This window comes from Danio rerio, chromosome 2, assembly GCF_052040795.2.
Source record: "Danio rerio strain M-AB ecotype USA chromosome 2, GRCz13ab, whole genome shotgun sequence".
Taxonomy (NCBI): Eukaryota; Metazoa; Chordata; class Actinopteri; order Cypriniformes; family Danionidae; genus Danio; species Danio rerio.
Window position 1 is genome coordinate 44215001 of NC_141022.1, and position 21873 is coordinate 44236873.

Genomic DNA, 21873 nt, shown 5'->3' on the forward strand with positions numbered 1-21873 from the left:
TATTGGTTTTATGTCAGAGTACAATTTCATAATTATAAAATTTGAGTACAAACCTTTTTAGTCAGAATAACAAATGTTTACAATTGCTGTTATTGAAATTGTTCAATTTTGGTGAGCCTGTGCGAATTTTAGCCGCATTTTCCGGTTCTTAGCTTACTGGAGTGGCACCCGATATGGTCTTCAGTGTACATTAGCAATATATTATATTTCATATGTTATAAAGTATGTTCAGTTAGGGGGCCAGAAAACAGAAACAAATAAGGACAAACACAATTTAAATCCAATGCAAAATGCTGTATCTAAACTAAAAAAGAAGATTTGAGAAACAACATTTATTTCTCAATGTACCAGCCACTGGCAGGTGAGGTTAATTTTGAAATAAACTGAACATGACTGCCAACTTCTGATTTGGAAACAATAATCCAAACCCCGAGACAAGTACTGCTACATAAACAAACCCTTTCCCTACGGCCAATGCTGTATACTTAGAGCCACGACGTGTCAAAAATTCAGATATATATATAAACACACACTCATCCCAGTCCACACTCTTAATCCACCCACAGCCCCACAGGAAGCAGCAGACCTCGCATTGGACACACACCCACACACCGGCTGACATGTGACAGCTTGTCAGATATTAAGAGTATATGGCAGTAAACTGAAGACACTCTCTCGCTCTCTCCATCTCTCAGGTCGAGCAGAAATGGAAGGAATATCTCACATACTCTCCTGAAACATGTTCATCTCCAATAATCCATTTGTTAATGCATTTGTGATGTACAGAATATAAAAAAGATCCACCAGTCGACAGGCCAGAAATCAGATTCAGCTTTTTTTTTCTTTTTTTTTTTTTTACTTGCGATTGGTAATCAGACTTGGGGCCCTATCATACACCCGGCACAATGCAGCGCAAGGCGCAATGCAAATGTTTTTTGCAAGTTTCAGCTCGACGCAAGTGTCATTTTGACGTGTTGCAGCACGCTGTTTAAATAGCAAATGCATTTGTGCTCATAAGTGCGCCCATAGGCGTTCTGGTCTAAAAAAGAGAGGTGTGTTAAGGCACATTGCTGGCGCGTTGCTATTTGAGGAACTAAAATAGAGTGCACAATAGACCAGCTAAGAGCAGGTCTAAAGTCCAGCGCAGAGCGCGTTAGTTGCCGCCTTGCTTACACATTGCTTAAATACACGCAGGATGTACAGCAATATGCAAATATCTTTACAAATGAAAAAGAATTAAAGGATTAAAATATTACAAAAAAAATTATTTTCCAGCCTACATAAATATAAAAACCACTGCCTCCATGCCTTCTTTATCTCAGGGGGCTTTTTCAGTTTATTCATGAAAATTTGCTTTTGTATAATGTTATTTTTCATCGGCAGTAATAATTATTATATGCATATTTTTATTTTTTATAAACTGCATTTGGAGGCGCTCAAGCGCAAAACTTTCAATAGGAACGCACACTGAAGAAGATGCCCAGAGGCAAGATGAACGTGGAGCTGCTTATTGCTCTTGTGAACAATAATAATTTCTTCATCGCTAGAGTTGGAGCTGCTGCTTGAACCATCCATGCTTGTTTGAGTCACCAGTAACTTTAACAACAAGCAAGTGAACTTCCTCTCCTCCTTTTCTTCTGTGTTATAAGCGGGTGTTAGAAGCTTAAAATTGTGCAGCCCCTTATTTAAAAATTAAAAAAAAACTTTAATAAAACAATTACGACTTTATATTTTAACATGCTATTAACATTAACATCACCTAATAAATGCTTTTGTAATTGTCATCACATTTATTTTAGTTAAATTAACCAATGCTAAATGGAACCTTAGAAAGTTGACAAACTAAGGTACAAATAGTTACAGAATTTGCAATGGCGTTGGCTAGATTTTTGCGAAAATTTTAATGTTTGATAATAAATAGCTTATTAAGTCTCTAAGCATTCGGCGCAATCACCACTGCAAATACAACATGAATATTCAAAAAAGCACTTTACATTTAAATCATAAATAATTTGTCACAGTAATTTAAAAAGTGCCCACAATATAAATATTCTACATGTTCATTAACACAATATATTTAATATCGGCATATGTCTAATCAGACTTTTTTTGTCTTTATAGCTGATCTCTGATTATCTACAGTGTGCTGCAATGTATGTTTTATATTGTAAAGCTGTGGCAAAAGAAAATCATTTAAAAATCGATTCAGTTTCTGAATTTTTCTAAATGCATATCTTTTTCTCTCTTGAATCTATTCTGAGCTCAGTTTTCACCAACAGATAACGCTGTGTGCATCACAAAAAGCCATACTCTGCTTATATTCAATTCCTTACAAATGTTAATTGAACCTAAAATAATCAATAATAATGTTAGGAAAGGTTTACACCAATCACAAGACACTTCATAGTAAACTGCGTTCACATTAATCTCTTGACATAAAAGCCAACTATCAGGACTTGCTGAATGCAAGTGAGAATAGCGATGCAATTTAGAAATCTCAGAATCGATGCAAAATCCTTTTCGCATTTCATTTTTGGGTGAACTATCCCTTTAATAAAGGCCTGAGACTGAGGACTGATGAACCAACAGACATAATATATATTCTTAATATATATAACAGACATAATATATTCTTCAAGAATCTGGGAATATATGTTAATAACTGTGAAAATCTATATCTTTAGCAAAAAACATGGGCTTTAGTCAATATACTTGTGTGTCTGTTGATTTTAAGATGTTACCATAATATCAAGACATTAAGGGTGTCACGATCCTCCAAATCCTCGATTCGATTACATTTTCGATTCTAAAGGCACGATTCGATTCGAATTTCGATTATGAATAATTAATTAATTAATGACCAATTAATTATTTGTAGCCTACCGTTTAAACAACCTGACCTGCATGGCAAGGCAAGATACACACATAATTACCACCTGTCAATCACTTTTTCTGCGGGACTCGTGAATAGGCAGTGATCTGTGTCGTTATAATGGCGTCGGTAAAAACGCACAACCAACAGGAACCAGCCAACAGTATCTGAGGTGTTCGCTAATATGACTAAGTACAAGTGAGTGAAAGATTGAAGCAGTCCTCTGACTGCCAGGACCTGCTGTCTCGAGCGCAAGGCTGTATGTGCGTCTGTGTCTGTGTTCTCACGTGATGTGCATTTTCAGAGGCAGAGAGGAAGGAGGGCTGCTCAGAAATGCTACACGCCACTGTGGATGTCAAATTGTTGTCGTTCTAGAATGCCATTTAAAAACAAAGACAGTGTAAACAGGGCCTGAGTGTGTACTTTTCACGAGCGGATTTGCAACGGGGGCGGGCGGAGGATCGCGATGCTGGTGTTGTCTATCGGACGAACCGTACATAATACGTACATAGCAGAGCTTGCAAAACTGTGTCTTTTTTTGTCGACAACACGAACGTCGTCAACATAACTAACTGGAAATCCAAAATGCTTAAACACCGGCGACTTCATTGAAAGAGGAGAGGGTTTAAGTTCTGTTGACGGATCTCCTGCTTCTGCAGTTTAACAAGCACTTCAACAAGCCTTTTTTTTCCCGCTTGGCAAGCCAAGCTGACGTGACATGGGGGCGTGGCAGCATCGATGATTCTATTTTTTGATTCGATAATCGAAATTTAGCATAAATTTCGATCGATTTTGATTAAAAATAGAAATCGTGACACCCCTACAAGACATTTAAAAAAATAACGATAAGTATCCCTTTATGTAAACTATACGCTTCACAAAATTGAATTGGTTTTGTCCAGCTTGCTGTGCGTTTAAAGCATAATTTTCCCATAAAATGTAGTCCAAAATAGCCATTTAAGACCATTGTTTAGTAATATCACACATTAAAGCAAATATTTTACAAAATCATAGTGTCAGGTCAGTCTTCAAAACTTCTATAGTGCTTTACAAAATGTTGACTGTGTAAAAGCCGCTTTATAAGGAGTGAGTTAAGCTAGTTAAAAAAAAAAACCTATCGTTATTTAATACAAAATGCAATCATTGTGGTGTTCACTACAAATCTCTGGGCTTGCTGGGTCCCAGACACCAATATTTGAATGATTTATAAAAGATGAACCATTGTCTACCATCTGAGATTGGCCATGAATAATAAACATTATGATCATAATATTAAATCACACTGTGATTCTATTAGTAGCATTTGCTATTTGGCATCTGATAAAGTGTTTGGACCTTGAAACTGTGACGTCAGATTAAAAGCTGATACCCTCAATCTGAACAGACAGAGAGCCCTTATATGTGACCTCACCCCGTCACCCGATTCAGCCCTCCATTACTTACTTTCACTTTAATGATCTTGCTCTTGAAGTTGTTAAGGACGACGATTAAATCATCAGCTTCGGCTGGAGAGTCTGTGCCATCGTGACTGCGAGAGGGGAATTTAAAAAAAGTCAAACGACCAATAAAGCCAAGAGACAGAAGGACATTAAGAGAGACAGGCGTCTGACAGGCTGTAATAGGGTACCTGTAGATTTTGTAGATATCATCCGACCTGCCTTTCCTCAGCCTGAGCATCCAGGCTCCTGGGTTTGCTTTCAGCTGGAAATAACCCTGTTAAAGCCGGATCAGAGTAAGATGACCTTTAATAAGAGACTTAGTGATTATTTCATAGATGAATAATGATGATGACTTTTCACCAGGTTGGCCATGACGATGGTGTCCACTATGACAGGGTCGGAGGCAGTGCCCAGAGTGAACTGCAGACCACGGGGAGGCTGACCTGTGGTCACGTCAAAACAGTGACCCTCCAGTAATAAATACTCCAACTCATACTCGGCGGCCACGACACTGTCCACCTGCACAGAAAATATGAATTTTGTAGAATCATTTGTTTTTTTATTATACATTTTTAATAACCACAAATATATCATCATTTACTTCCTGGCTTAATTCCTTTATTAATCTGGGGTTGCCACAGTGGAATGACCGCCAACTTATCCATCATATGTTTTACGCAGCGGATGCCCTTCCAGCCGCAACCCATTACTGGCAAACACCCATACACTCCGATTTACACACATGCACTGAAGTTTTACAACTAATTTTTAAAGGAGTATGTGATATGATCAACTACAGCGAATCCTTATCGCTAATCATTAGCTAGCCTATCAGATCATTGCAAAACTACTATAAACAAGGCCTAAACATCACCCTCTATCTCCGTTTTTGAGATAAAATGTCCATCTTTCCCTTCTCCAACTTCCTCAATTCTATGTTCCTTCCAAAGTCTAAAAACATGTACATAAGCGAATTATAATAACAGTCACAAGCACTTAAGGCCTAAATACTAAATCAATTAGAACCACCGTATTAACCAAAGTATAAAAAAAAATAAAAATCTGGGGAACAATTATTTGATCTTGTATCCCTCCTAATGCTCATTGACAAGGCGGGAACCTTGGGCTCATCTATCTCCGAGCTCAGGGTTCTCTCCCGGGACAGCATGCCAAACCTGCTATCATAGTCAAGCATTATATAAGTGTGAACTCTTGAAAGACAATTTAGCCTACCCAATTCACCTATAACACATGTCTTTGAACTTGTGGGGGAAACCAGAGCACCCAGAGGAAACTCACGTGAACACGGGGAGAACATGCACACAGAAATGCCAACTGGCCCAGCCAAGGCTTGAACCAGCCTTCTTGCTGTGAGGTGATTGTGCTACGTATATATTGGTTAATTACAACACAACTTCAAGAATGATAAACTGACATAGAGTACACATACTGTATCCATTCAATACCGCTTTTTTCTTATTTTGGGCTTTGCAAGTTTTTTCAAATCCTTTTGAAACAAGATGTTCACCAAAGTTTATTTTATTTATTAAACATACTGAAAAAACTGTAATATTGTAAAATATTACAAATTATTATGAATTGGAGTATTAAACTCACTTTCTATTTGATTCATTCATTTTCTTGTCGGCTTAGTCCCTTTATTAATCTGGGGTCGCCACAGCGGAATGAACCGCCAACTTATCCAGCAAGTTTTTACGCAGCGGATGCCCTTCCAGCCGCAACCTATCTCTGGGAAACATCCACACACACACTCTACGGACAATTTAGCCAACCCAATTCACCTGTACCGCATGTCTTTGGACTGTGGCGGAAACCGGAGCACCCGGAGGAAACCCACGTGAAGGCAGGGAGAACATGTAAACTCCACACAGAAACGCCAACCGAGCCGAGTTTCGAACCAGCTACCCAGCGACCTTCTTGCTGTGAGGCGACAGCACTACCAACTGCGCCACTGCCTCGCCACACTTTCTATTTCAACATGTCCTAATATTCCATTGAATTGTATTTAATTGTATTTAAAACATGCCGATTTGATGCTTAACACCTCTTATTACTGAATATTATTATTATTATTATTACTGATACTAATGTTTTTGTGAAAATCGTAATACATTTTGTAAGGATTTTTTTGTCCGATAGAGTAGAAAATAAAAAAACAGCGTTATTTAAGAAATTTTAAGCTTTCAACTAATATATATATATATATATATATATATATATATATATATATATATATATATATATATATATATATATATATATATATATATATAAAATTTTATTTTATTTTTTTCTTTATGATTCAAACAGTACGATAACTTTGGGAAAAAATAAATAAATCACAGTATTGTGATTTCTGCTCTAAAATACATTATTTTTAAATGTCTGGGTAAAAAACAAGAACTTTTTTCTGATTTAAACACTAAGGCTGCATCCGAAAATGCATACTTCCTTACTATATAGTACGGCAAAAACGGTATGCGAGCGGAGTAATATGTCTGAATTCATAGAAACTGAAAAACAGTATGCGAGAAGTACCTAGATGATCTGCTAATTTTGGTGAAATTCTAAAGTGCGCATCTGATGTACGCTAAGCTATCCCACGATGCACCGTGAAAGAAATTAATGAATAGGAGTGAATATTTCATCATCAATCAGTGTGGCACTGTGATATATAATAACAAAATGCGTTTGCGGTATTGGTATTTGTTTAGACCAGTTCTTTGGTGCTGTACCGTAATATGCAGTTTATGGGCGACCACAAAAAAATTTACGTTGGCTAGAATGACTGGGTGCTTTTGACTTAGCTCGTCTGACCACAGTAATGTCATCCCTCATCTGTAAAACTTTTCTATACAGACAGTGATAATCCAGAAGAGAATTCTTTAACAGATATCAGCTAAAGCTAAAAAAATCCCTGACATTTGAGTCGCTTTGCTGTTTTTTAAACCTTGCTAAAATGAGCTTTAGCTTTGTATCTGTCCAATGACAGTGCGCATTTCATTCACAGGCGAAAGTAGGTTTAGCTTGACTTGAGTTGAAAGATGATTGGTTGCTCCCACGTGTGGACTGTCCAATGTTTTTTTTTAACTAGATTTAATTTCAACTCAAGAAACTTATGTAGCAAAAGGAAAAGAGAAGCAAGGGGCAAATAGACAGTAAAATAACTTGCCTTTTTAAAAAGCTATTTAAATTATGCATTTTAATACATTTTAAATGATTTATAAATATATGTTTTTATTGTTTGATTAATCAGCGTTTTAAAACATGAATAAAATAAACATTAAAAAAATTGTTTATTTATACATTCAAAAGTTATTTTTAAATGCATTGATTAATTGCTTTATAAAATGACATTTTAAAACACAATTTAAATAAACATTTAAATATGTCTATTTATTTGTCCATTTTAATTGTGATTTATTTATACACATTTTAATTATTCAATTATTAAATTAATCATTTGATTCTTCATTTTATTTCTAACTGGCACGCCTGGTCCTACATAAGTTTAGACTGGAAGGGTGTAAAATCATAACCATAAATGGTCCAACAGGTTGAAGGGTGACAAAACAAAGATTTTAATATCTTACTCTTCCTATATATATATATATATATATATATATATATATATATATATATATATATATATATATATATATATATATATATATATATATATAAAAACTAAAAACACCATTAAAATATGTTCAGAAGACTTTGACCTTTCCAACAATTTATAGGTTGCCATGATTAATTCATATTTAAATGCAATATAGAAGTTAACTTAAATGTCCTGCTATCAGGATAGTGACATTTAAGAGGTTAAAACACATTTAAAAAAATGGCAAAAAATGAAAATAAATAAATAAAATAACATTTTTATACACAAGGCTTATTTCCTTAAAATCACTAGAAGAAAGCACTTCGTCTTATTACAGTCTATGAGAGTAAGGAGAACTCTTACCTCTTCAAGGTATATGTTATCCAGATCGTAACGTGTGTGGACAGACTCAACCATCCAGCTTTCTGGGGTGTTCAGGTTCAGAGTGAACAAAGGCGACTGAGGCATATCTAAGAACTTAGCCATCGGACCAGGAGCAAAGCTACTATCGGTCAGAAACACAATCTCTGGCTCCAAAACATATCGATAAAAACTAAAGAGAAAAAAAAAAATCATGGTTTTATTGGAAACATAGAACATAATAATGTTAAAGCAAAACAGTAAAAGCAAGTTGACATTGTGCTTTAGAGTGAATTATTATGTCTTTTTAAAATAAACATAGGTATTATGTTGTCTAAAAATAAACATAAACAAGAAAAACATGGCTACTTTATTATTATCTCATGCAACACTCACCCTAAATTATCTTTTTTTAAATTTTAAATTGGCATTATGTCATCAATAGTTAACAGAATTTAAAATGAATTTTTTCTCTAAACCATAACTAAAATTCTTATGATCCAGAGAAACTTCCGAGTGGTCTATTTATTTATTTTTTTTGTAACTGTATGATGGAGCATGTGCTGTCACAGAGTTTCTCTCTTCTAACCTTTTCAGCGGGAGGTCAGAGAGCTTGGACTGGCAGTTCATGAACACTCGCAGGTTGACGTTCACCAGCTGCTTCAATACCTGAGTGGGCACAAACAGGAAGTGACACGAGTCAAGGTACAACCACCCAAATGAACCTGCTCTCACCGACAGCTGCTCTCAGAGACAGAGCCAACCAATGCAGACTGACTGACTGTACCTGTGAAATGTCAGATAGGGACCAGATGTCCTATGTTGTATATAACACACACACATATAGAACAAGCAAGACAAGATCATGAAGCAACATCATTTGGTCAACATTCCTATGGAATAATAATAATAGCTTGACATGGCTAGGAGGTCAAAATTTGGCTGGTTAGCATGGACCTGTACAACTCTGTACAGCTGGTAGCATCTGTAAATCAACAGATGGTTACACATGTAAATGTACAAAATGTAAGTTCATCTTACTCGAAACATTTTGTTAAAAAATGTAATTAGCTTTCTCAAATGTTTTAATTTATAAGGGCTTAATCATCATAAATACATAAATATAATTTAACTGAAATAAAGTGAGATTTTAAAATAAGGTTACATTTGTTAATGTATTTATTAACATGAACAAAGAATGAACAATGCATTAGTCGGTCACACTTTACAATAAGGTTCATTAGTTAATGTTAATTAATGCATTTACTAACATGAACAAACAATGAACTATACATCTATTACTGTGTTTGTTCATGTTAGTTAACGTTAGTTGATGAAAATACAGTAGTTCATTGTTAGTTCATGTTAACTCATGGTGCATTTACTAATGTTAACAAGCATGGACTTGGATGTTAATAATGCATTAGTAAATGTTCAATTATCATTAATAAATGCTGTACAAGTGTTGTTCATGATTAGTTCATGTTAGTAAATGCATTACCTAATGAACCTTATTGTAAAGTGTTACCCATTAGTCTTTATTAATCTTCCTTAACACTAGGTAATAAAAAATATAGTTGTTCATTGTTAGTTCTTAACTCACATTTAAGGGATAGTTCATTCAAAAACAAAAAATTCTATGATCATTTACTAACCTTTGACTTTTGACCCTTTGACACTTGTTCTGTTAAGAAGATGTTCTAAAGAATGTTGGAAACCTGTAACCACTGACATTCATAGTAGGACAAACAAATATTATGGACGTCAGATTACAGGTTTACAGGTTGGTTACAGGTTTCCCACATTCAACAAAATATTAATTCCATCCCTACTTTAGATGTCAATGGCTAATGGGCTTCGAACAACTTTCTAAATAACTTCATTGGTTTGCCTACAGTAAATGGCAATGGCTACAGGGTTTCTGACATGTTTCAAGATAATAACCTCTTAACAGAAAAAAAAAGTTTAGAACCCCTTAAGGATAAGTACATTTTCATTTTTGGGTGAACTATCTCTTTAACAAGAGTACCACCAACCAAGATGTACCAACAGACATACTGTACTGGCAGCCCACTGGTATGACTGAACACCCACACACACACACAAAAAATATCCTCTGAATTGATAGTTCACACAAAAACAAAAGTCCTATGATCATTTACCAACCCTTGACTTGTTGTTTGACACTTGTTCTGTTAAGATGATGTTTGGAAGAATGTTGGAAACCTGTAACCACTGACATTCATAGTAGGAAAAACAAATATTATGGACGTCAATGATTACAGGTTCCCACACTGATCAAAATATCATCTTTTGTGTTCAACAGAAGAAATATCCCTTTAACAAGAACAATTTAGAATTTTATTAATGCACTGATGAACTATGCGATGAACTATAATTAATGTTGTAAAAGTATTGTTCATTATTAATGATAAATAATACATTAACTAATAGGGGTGTCAAAATTAATTCTTTTTTCGATTCAGATGCAAAAAATCAGTATCATTTCAGTAATAATCATAATTGGTTATCATATACTGACATCATTTATCACATATGTGTTATATGGTGGTAGCTTACTATGGTGGGAGGAGACCACAAGTAATAAAAACAGTCAAACTACTTTAAAAGCAGATAACTGTGCACAATTCACTGCATGTGAATTTGCTGGACAGTCTTTCACTGACAGAAAAGTAGATCAGAACTCAGCTAGGAAAAAATTAAAGCTGTAAACTCTCTCTCTCTCTCACACTCTGTGGCCCCTCTGACCTGCTGGTGTGTTCATGACATAAGGTGTTATCTTCTCCCTCGGCTGTTACAACAATAACAATACTTGTAGATCCAGACATGAGCATGTCTGCAAAGAGCACTTCTCCACCACATCGCAGTCTGTAATGGATCAGCTGATCGCCGCAGAGTGACCAATCATAAGCGTTTGAGAACTTGCTAAACAATGCTCTAAAAGCAAGCGGTATAATATTTACATTTGTTTATTTGCTATAAATTCTCATGTTGTTCTGTTCATGTACTTTAGTTTTGTTTGATACATTCAAAAAGAGTGTTTTTATAGATCAGAGAGTTTTTATAAATTATACATTTTAATACAAGAATTATTGAGTTGCTAAGTAAAATATAAAATTGTGTATGGAAAAGCATCGTCAATGCACTGTGATGCACTGAAATATCAGATTTAACCGAACTGATGCCATAATAATTGTAACCGAACCATGAGACCAGTATAGGTTCAAAAATATGAGCCAAAAATGGCTTTTCAGGGTGGACGCAGAAAACTCTGTGCTATGAAAGCCATTCATTTTATTGCACCATGCAAAGGTTGGTTTGTTGCTGCACTGACCAAAGCACAAGAGCAGCAGATCATGTGCAATATGGTTAAAGCTAAAATTAGCTAAACATTGTGCTATGTGGATATTCTGCTCATGAATCAGTATACTTACCAATGCACGAACTACACATGCTCACTGGAAAACCAAAGTGCACTCGTGTGCTGAGAGGACAATGTAGTGTGCTTGTTCTAGCAGCTTGCAATAGGGCAGCCATGCTCAACCCTGTTCCTGGACATCGACCTTCCTGCAAAGTTCAGCTCCAACCCTGATCAAACACACCTGAACCAATTAATTAGGACCTGAACAGCACTTGATAATTACAGGCAGATGTATTTGATATAGGTTGCAACTGAAATCTGCAGGGAGGTCAATCTCCAGGAACAGGGTTGGTCACACCTGCAATACGACTTTAGTGCCATCTTGTCAAAACCGGTAAACGGACACCTCTTCACTCGTTCATGGTCAATAAAATGTGGTTGTTGTATTGGCTTGTTTTTATAATATTGTTTTATAATCCAAGTTAATGAGTTCAATTTAAACAGTCTTACAATATTATTTAGTTCAATAACAAAAATAAAAATAATTAAAGCATTTTTGGTTTCACTTTATGGGCCAGAACTTTCTTTTCAGTGAATGCCTACTAATAAAGTACAATTAACTGGACTGACACAGTTTCAATTTCAATTTACTACAACTTCTATGTTTAGCTGCTTTGACACAGTCTACATTGTAAAAGTGCTTAAGAAATAAAGATTAATTGAATTTAAATAACTTATTAAATATCTGAGTGAAAAATCTAATTTAATTTAATTAATTTTATTGTTTAGTCACATCATGTAAATTGAAGCCGTGCTGAAGCTCTCACCAGGAGTAGAGGTGCTAGTTTCTGAGCATCTCTGGTCACTGGATCTAAAACAGCTACAACATCGAAGTACACTTCCTCTTCCTTTGGTCTGATTTTCACAGCGCTGTGAAGTCGAATGGAGGGGAAAAGGTTAGTTAATGAATTCTGAGCATTTAGCAATTTCCTTGCGTGAAAATAAGTGACGTACCTGTATCTGTCTTCAGCAAAAGTGTGCTCGATCCTTGCTTCCCCTTTCGGCTGTGAAGACAGCAGGGCATCCACCTTCATCACCAGATCACTAGCTCTGAATCACAAATAAAACAAAATGATTGAGGCTAAGGCTCAAAATAAAATACAATAAATTTACTCTATGGAAGTAGAGGAAAGCAAATGTTTCAAACAAGCTTAATTTTACATGCTTTAACTTTCAGAAATGCCAGAACACAATATAATTAGACTTATTACAGTAATTTTTATTATCCAAGTGTGTTATTTTGTATTTGGTTGTATTCTTATTTTGTTTTGTATACTTGTAGTGCTTTGAGTTTATAAAAAGCCCATTTTAAATGTATTATTATTATAAAAATGTAGCTTTTTGTTTAACTTGAATATTTTCTCAGATTTTATCAACATGATTTACATGACAATTTTAATGCACTTTGTTTACATAATTTTAGGGGAGAAAATACGGCATTGAAGAACAAAAGGCAAGGAAAGAATAGCTACTCGTGTTAGTGTTTGAGAACCAGTAATTACAAAAATAGAATAAAATTATTATTAGTTTATATTTGATTTTGTTTTCCCTGGGCGGCACGATGGCACAGTGGTTAGCACTGTCACCTCACAGCAAAAAGGTTGCTGGTTCGAGTGCCGGCTGGGTCAGTTAACATTTCTGTGTGGAGTTTGCATGTTCTCCCCGTGTTGTCGTGGGTTTCCTCTAGGTGCTCCAGTTTCCTCCACAGTCCAAAGACATGCACTATAAGTGAACTGAATAAACTAACTTGGCCCTAGTGTATGAGTATGTATGAATGTGAGAGTTTATGGGTGTTTCCCAGTAATGGGTTGCGGCTGGAAAGGCTTCCGCTGCGTAAAACAGTACAGTTCATTCCGCCGTGGCGTCCCCTGACAAATAAGCGAATAAGCCAAAGGAAAATGAATGAATGGATGTTTTTTCCACTTTGTCATACATTTAATTGTTGCAGTTACATTCATTGATTCAACTGTAATATGCAAGAAACATGCAGATTCAGTGCTTTAAAAAATCCAGCAAAGCTTTAAAAAGTCCAGCAAAGCACAGACTTTCAAAAATTGTTTAATCTCAAAAGATCTTGGGCACACATCTTAATAGTATTGGACAAGTCTATGAGGTGAGAGTCATAAAAAGGATATGTCCATTTAAGCAGATAAGAACCACCCACTTTTTTTTTCAAAGTTTTGCCTCCTGCAATCAGGCAGAAGGTATACTTATTCTAGACAGGGGCAAGGTCCAACAGATAGTATACTCATTTGTTCCAGCTGCAGTTGGGTTACTAAAACTTAAGTTTTTTTTTTTATTTTATTTTTTTATTTCTCTTCATGATAGTATTTTTTACTGTTATTTAATGTTGTTGAGTGTGACTTGTTGCCGTCAACTGTCAGCTATTACTGTAAATCTAATTGCCCTTTGGGGACAATAAAGACATTCTAATCTAATCTAATCTAGCATTATTTTACATTATGTACAAAAAAGCGATATGCCAATAATTATTTTTATGAATAAATTAAAATAAAATTTAAATAAGCAATACATCTAAACGGAGTAGTAAATCTAAAGTTATAAAAGTGACATTAATAAAACAGTGATTAATTACTTCATTTTAAAAAGTATTAGCCGAAATTCAAACGAGGCAAGGAGTAACTACAGATCAAATGGACATTAACAAGCAGTATAAAAAATTCTATGAAAAGTTATATACATCTGAGACAAATAATAAAGCGAATATATCCCATTTTTTTAATACAATAGAAATGCCCAATATCAGTGATCAAGACAAGTATAATCTTGAACAACCCATATCTATAAAAGAAATTGAACAAGCTATCAAACAAATAAAAAGCGGAAAAGCACCTGGCCCTGATGGATTTATAATTGAATTTTATAAAAAATTTTCACACAAATTATCCCCAATATTAAAAAAGGTGTTTATAGAAATAACTGAGCAGAAATCTTTACCACCAACTATGTCGCAAGCTATTATCACTGTTATACACAAAAAAGGTAAGGATCCCTTGAAGTGTGACTCATATCGACCTATAAGTTTACTTTCAAATGATTACAAGATATTAGCAAAGATTTTGGCAGCAAGGCTTAATCCAGTCATACAAACACTTATTCATCAAGATCAAACAGGATTCATAGCACGACGGCAGCTTTCAAGCAACTTACGGAGGCTATTTAATATACTTTACTCACAAAGCAGTTCACATTTGCCAGAAGTGCTATTGTCATTAGATGCTCATAAAGCCTTTGACCGTATTGAGTATGAATATCTATTCACAGCTCTGAAAAATTTTGGCTTTGGTCCTGGTTTTTGCACTTGGATTAGTATACTATATTCGCATCCAACTGCTTGTATAAGAACTAACAAGGTAATATCAAACTTTTTTCCTTTATATAGAGGCACCAGACAGGGCTGTCCCCTGTCTCCTCTCCTATTTAATATAGCAATAGAGCCACTAGCTATAGCTTTAAGGAGAGAGTCAGACTTGCTGGGCATTAACAGGAGTGGGAAGACTCACAAGGTTTCACTGTACGCAGATGATCTCATTATATACATATCCAATCCTGATAGTTCCATACCCAAAACAATAGAGCTTATAAATAGCTTTGGGGCAGTTTCAGGATATAAAATTAATTTCAGTAAAAGTATATTATTTCCAATTAATAAGATAGCAAAACAGTCAGACCTCAGTAAATTTCCATTTCAAATTAGTAATATATCTTTTAAGTACCTGGGAATCTCTGTGACCAGTACATATAAACAGCTATTTAGATGTAATTTTGATGCAGTGATGGAAAAAACAAAACAAGATTTAAACCGATGGTCTTTATTGCCTATCTCTCTTGCAGGCAGAATTAATGCGGTTAAGATGTCTATTTTGCCAAGGTTCTTGTTTTTGTTTCAAAATGTCCCAGTATTCATTCCTAAATCCTTCTTTAAGGAGCTGGATAAACAAGTGTCTTCTTTTATATGGAATAAAAGCATTCCACGAATTAGGAAAGCATTTTTAGAAAGGCAGAAAGAAGTTGGGGGACTGGCGTTGCCCAACTTTATGTATTACTATTGGTCATGTAACATTGAAAAAATTGTTTATCTGACAGATCATGAAAATCAGGAGAATGAACCTGAGTGGGTAGAGATGGAGCAGGCATCCTGTGGGACAGTTTCTCTGTTTTCAATGCTTTGTGCCCCACTACCACTTAACAGAAAATATCTGCCAAACAATCCTATAGTCAGTGGTTTAATAAAGATATGGGCTCAGTTTAGGATGCATTTTAAGCAGAAACAAGCACTTTCTTTATTACCCATTACTTCCAATGCATTATTTCCACCATCCTTAATTGATCATGCTTTTCAGATCTGGTTTAGAAAGGGACTCAGATATGCAAGGGACTTTTTTCAAGGAAGTCATTTTATGTCATTCGAACATATGACTAAAGAATTGGATATTCCTAAATCACATTTCTTCAGATATCTTCAGGTAAGAAGTCTAGTAAAAAGGTATTTTAATACACTTTCAGCCCCTCCCATAAGTAGCTGGATTGAGGAGATCTTTGATCTAAATGCATCTGAGGGTGGTCTGATATCAAAAATATACAGTCTGATTCAAAGAGCAGCTGCACCATCTCTAGATTTTCTAAAGAAACAGTGGCAAGATGACTTAGGAAATATAGTTCCAGAGTCAGTCTGGCAATCAACAATTAAGCAAATTCACTCAACATCTATTTGTGTCAAACACGGTTTATTACAATTTAAGATAATTCATAGGCTGCACTTTTCTAAAAGCAAATTGTCCAGAATGTTTCCAGAAATTGACCCAACATGCTCTAGGTGCCACAGAGAAGAGGCCACCTTAGGTCATATGTTCTGGACATGTCCATCCCTAAGACCATTTTGGACTGCGGTGTTTGAGACTTTCTCTTATATATGTGAAAAGGAGATACAACCAGATCCAGTAATGGCAATATTTGGTGCGACACCTGAAAATCTTACACTACCAGCAGGTCAATTAAATGCACTAGCGTTCTCTACTTTGCTGGCCCGAAGACTTATTCTTTTGCAGTGGAAGTCAACTAAACCACCAACACATACTAAATGGGTAGAAAATGTCATGGCGTATCTAAAGCTCGAAAAACTCAAACATAGCACCCAGGGCTCAAATAATAGATTCTTCAAAGTTTGGAGACCCTTCCTGTCATATTTTGAGAACAGATTTATCCCAAATACTTGAAATGTGCTCTTTTAAAAGTTTTAAAAGTTAAAAGTTCAATAAAAAGATTTGTCTACTACTACTACTACTAAAAAGTATTGTTACTTTGATTAAATATTAACATTTAATACATGTTGATTTTGCCTCTCCACCAGCTTCAAATGTTATCACTCGATTTAGGTGTAATAGGTACTGTAATAGTAATAGGTAATAGGTACTAATAGGTACTGGTAGGCTCAGAAGGCTGTTATTATCCATCCACATGGTTAATTAGCCCTACAAATAGAGAAGACACCAGATCCAGATCTGTTTTTATATTACTGTGACGGTTGGGTTTAGGGTTGGGGTAGGGGTAGACGTTACAATACAATTAATGGGACATTTAATAAATAATATAAATGATTCTCGTTAACTTCTGGCTGCTGCCATATCTGATTTATAGCTGATTAACCACTAGTAGGCGCAGAAGGCCCCTACTGGCCTATATCTATCAGCTGATAATGCCCATTCAATCGAGTAATAACATTCGAATCGGCTGGCCCTTCAAAGCATGGTAAAGCAAAAAAAGGTAAATTGAAGTGTCTTTTTGTGTTGCATCCTCTAACTTGTCACATTTACTCCCATATTTGCAAAGAGGAGATAAGAAACTGGTCTTAAACCTGTGCAGTGCAGATATGCACAACAAATAACCAAAACCAAGAAGGAAGACTTGGGGAAAAGTTTTAAACATTCAAGAAAAAGATTCAAACACTGAAAAAGCAAACAACTGCCTCATCTATTATAGCCAACACTACAATGACCAGCCCTCTAAAAGTTTACTGAGAGGATAAATGAACATGGTGTCACTGTCTCAGTCTGCTCTTCCAGCAAATACACATTAAACATCTCCTTCAAAGTAGACCGACACACTTCATTAAAAGGAAGTAATTGCTGCTGAAACGACATGTGATGGAAATGTATAGCCGTAATCCTTTCACAGCTTTGACAGGAGGGCATTCTGTGCTGAATGAGCTCTGCTATTAGCTATACAGCACAAACAGGGCTTAAAATGAATACTCCCCAAGTGCTAAATGAAAGTAAAAGTGTCACTGATGACTATCTGAAACATTTGTATTTGTATAATTCCAGTTAATAAGTATTTAGTTATTCTTGGGTTAAACTTTTAAATTGTAATAATGCGATAGCGTTTACCACGATATTGGTTCACAACTGTTTTGTAATTATATAAGTACAGAATCTAATGTGAAGTACCGTAATGTTTTGATGCAAATCGGCTCATGATTTCATGACTTCTTGCAGTGGCTTAGTAAACAATCAATTCTTGATTCATTCCATGAGTAACTATTTAGATGGCTTTTGAATTTTAAGACTAAATGAGGATGATCTTATTTTGAGGTCCATTGAAAACTGAAAACATACCTGTCCTCTACCATGCCCATCTGTTGGATTTTGCCCTTTATCCGCTCCCCTGATGTCTTCAGAATAATGCTCTCCAAAAGCAGGAAATCATCCTGGTTAAAGACCTCCCTTTCCTCCAGTGGGCCAATGATCTGAGAGATAAAACAAGATACAGAATCAACTTAAAAGATACAGCTTTCACTCTTTCTTTCCAGCTTTTTCCATCTGTGATGACTTATTGGTAGGATTTTATTGGACAGAATCTGCAGACATTTTTTGCTATTTCTGCGAAGAATTTTGCAAAATCAATGCGGAACAATTTTGGGAGTATCACAACAAAAGCTCAATATATGAAATAAAAAAATAAAAAAACTTTTTAACTTTAGTCTCTCATATGATATATTTACTAAGACAAAACATTTTACTTTACAAACTGTATTGTAAAAAAAAAAAAAATCAAATGAACAATTTTTATATTAGTCAATAAATGTTAAAATTAAAATAATTTAAAAACTGAATAAATATAAATGTACACACATTTAGACAAGTTAATAAACGGACTCATTGATGGGCTAAAAATCTGTTAATTTCTGTGAGTCCAGATTCCATGTGGGCCTACTTATGGGTTTCAAAATTATGCGTTTTAAATTTTTTTTTTTTTCTCACTTTGGAGAACTTCTACTCAAAAGAATTTAACTAATGAACCTCAAACAATAGGGTTGTGATCTTACACCTTGCCCAAATTCAAATTTAGGCTCTTTTCAAGCACATTTTAAGACCTTAAGTTTACAAAGGGGCAAATCACAGATTTATTTGCATAAGTCTTCATACAATATATGTTATTTTTTATGGTTTTCAATAAAAAAAGAAATAATAAGGAATAATAATAAGAAGAAGAATGATATTTTTTGATGGTTTACTTCAAGCCTAACATTGAATTACTGTCATTTACTCTTCTAAATATAATTTACTCGCATCTTAAAATATGTCATCTTTATTTTAAAATTCATATGTATATTTATTTTAATTTTGTGCATTATTCACTCAAAGCTGTAAAGCATTTTGACTCCTACTGCTTAATCAAATCATGCAGAAAACGACATGCAGATCAGACTCCACAGATTTCCTTTTATGCAAAAGCAAACAGATACATTCTAAATTAAAGATTTCATTTAAATAGTTTATTGTATATTTTGATAAACTATTATAACCAACACAGTTGAATTTTCTAGCAGTTTTAATAACTATATACATTTTTTTTTTAAACCTTAAAAACACAACGTTAAAATTCAAGCATTAACTAGGATGTACAACCCTGTACAAGTAATCCATATACATACAGCGGGGAAAATAAGTACTAAACTTTTTTATTTTTTATTTTTGAGAATAAGATTTCTAAAAGAAGCTGTTGACATGGAATTGAACCAGATTTTGGTAAAAAAACAAACAACATAAACATGAAAAAAAAAATCTCTTGGAGATATGGGGATATGAAGTCACATCAATTGCTCAGGTGTGATTTGACTTCAACAAAGTGTAAACACCTTGATGGTTCTATCAAAATCTATCAAATCGGATCTTTAGTTTGTATTTTCTATTGGATTCAAGTCAGGTGATTGTCTAGGCCATTCTACAGCTTGATTTTCTTTCTCTGAAAGCATTTGAGAGTTTGGCTGTGTTTTGGATCATTGTCTGGCTGAAATTAAATTCATCTTCATCATCTGATAATGTAGATGTTGGACCAAAGTAGCTAATATTCATTTACAGTGACGAAGGGCAGAGGGTTGGTGAAAAATTACTGAGAGGTTTCAGCTACTGACTGGACTTTCACTGCCTTTCTACACCCTTACTTTCTTCATGCATTCAATACTTTTTCCCTGCACATTTCATTTTATTATGCATAACTTAATCTGTAAACTAATTCAATTTGTTTTCTTTGCATTTATGGATCTACTTGGTTGTTACCAACATCCAGGGAAAATTTCAAGTCAACGGCACCTTTAGAAATATGTTTTAAGAGAAAAATGCTGCTGTTCAATACTTATTTTCCCTGCTGTAGAAGTTTATTGTTTACGTTTTTCTGACATGAAAATAATGTTACATGTTTAATAATATTCAACATGTCCTGATGGTCTGATGAAAGTAATTTGTTCATTCTAATAAGTTGCTTTTTAATATTCGACAGATGAACATAGAGGAGAATAATGACACACTGTACTCAGTTTTCAAAGCACTTCATAAAATTTTAACAGTTTACTGAAAGTTACTCATATAATTTAAGCAAAGCATCAAAGGGCGTAGGAAGAAAAAAAAAAGTGGATTCATTCAGGCAAATTTTTTTACTTACCCTTCCATTGCTGATCACAGCTCTCTGGCCCTTCTGCAGTTTGAGGACATCTCTACAGTACGCAGAATGAGCCAGCAGGAAGTTCACATTAGGAGACTCATACGCGCTCTTAAAGAGAGGAACATCCATGCCCTGTAGTGTCGAAAATGCAGAAGCGTCTGGTTAAATTGTTTCTATATTAAATCCTGCACTTTTAAAAGTGACATTCGCAGCAGCAACAGTGAAACAACCCAGAGCAAATAATCCATCACGACTGTAAGTGAATTATAGGAGAGCTTATTTTACCCCGACAGCAAACTCCGCAATGTCACTGCCTCCGTAAAGAGCCTGCGCCGTCTCCTCTTTAGCCATTTTGGTGATGAAATTTTTGGCGTTGTTGGAGGTTTGCGTCTGCATGGCTGCCCATATGGCTCGAGCGATCAGACTGTTCTCATTAGAGGGGTTCTCACTGGGGTTATTGATCAGTCCTAATCGCACATTATTACTGGTTTTCTAAAGGAAAAATAAAAAGGACATTAAGTTGAGATCAGTTCAGACCTCCTTTTTCAATCTGTCAGATACAGTTAAAGGCTGGATGTTTAATAAAAAAAAAGATTTTAAACACCCATTGTGGCTATTGTCAACTAAAACAATAACAATTTTGTATTGTTCAAACTGATTTATTATTCTAATTATTTTAAAATAAATGATGAAGATTATTACCTTTTTTTAAATAACTGACTATTAAAACTGAAATAATCTAAATAAAACCAATAAAAGTTAAAATGTTTATAATCATATACAGTTGAAGTCAGAATTATTAGCCCCCCCCTTGAGTTTTTTTTTTTTTTTTTTTCTTCATTTTAAATATTTCACAAATTATGTTTAAGGAAAATTTCACAGTATGTCTCATAATATTTTTTCTTCTGAAGAAATTTTATTTTCGGCTAGAATAAAAGCAGTTTTTTTTTTTTTTTAACAACCATTTAAAAAAAAAAATGATTAGCCCCTTTAAGTTAAATTTTTCTTTGATAGTCTACAGAGCAAACCATTGTTATACAATAACTTGCCTAATTACCCTAACCTGCCTAGTTAACCTAATCAACCTAGTTAAGCCTTTAAATGTCACTTTAAGCTGTATAGAAGTGTCTTGAAAAGTATCTAGTAAAATATTATTTACTGTCGTTATGGCAAA

General features: G+C 34.7%; 1 protein-coding gene and 1 long non-coding RNA gene across 7 annotated transcripts in view; one reads left to right on the forward strand and one right to left on the reverse strand.

The window, feature by feature from the left end:
* uggt1 (UDP-glucose glycoprotein glucosyltransferase 1) overlaps positions 1-21873 on the reverse strand; it is a 60144-nt gene that overhangs the window by 15894 nt on the left and 22377 nt on the right. For all 6 annotated transcript variants that reach the window (XM_087239427.1, XM_087239430.1, XM_087239428.1 and 3 more), the window contains 10 exon segments: positions 20985-21191; positions 20700-20831; positions 18374-18504; positions 12693-12788; positions 12506-12608; positions 8886-8965; positions 8300-8489; positions 4672-4830; positions 4500-4585; positions 4316-4400 (listed from right to left, as the gene is read on the reverse strand). In XM_087239427.1, coding sequence (XP_087095553.1) covers positions 4316-4400; positions 4500-4585; positions 4672-4830; positions 8300-8489; positions 8886-8965; positions 12506-12608; positions 12693-12788; positions 18374-18504; positions 20700-20831; positions 20985-21191 — 1269 coding nt within the window.
* On the forward strand, positions 14054-18915 carry LOC147846453 (uncharacterized). The gene is made up of 3 exons (XR_015478831.1): positions 14054-14347; positions 17051-17262; positions 17523-18915. It is a non-coding gene; the product is annotated as an uncharacterized LOC147846453 (long non-coding RNA).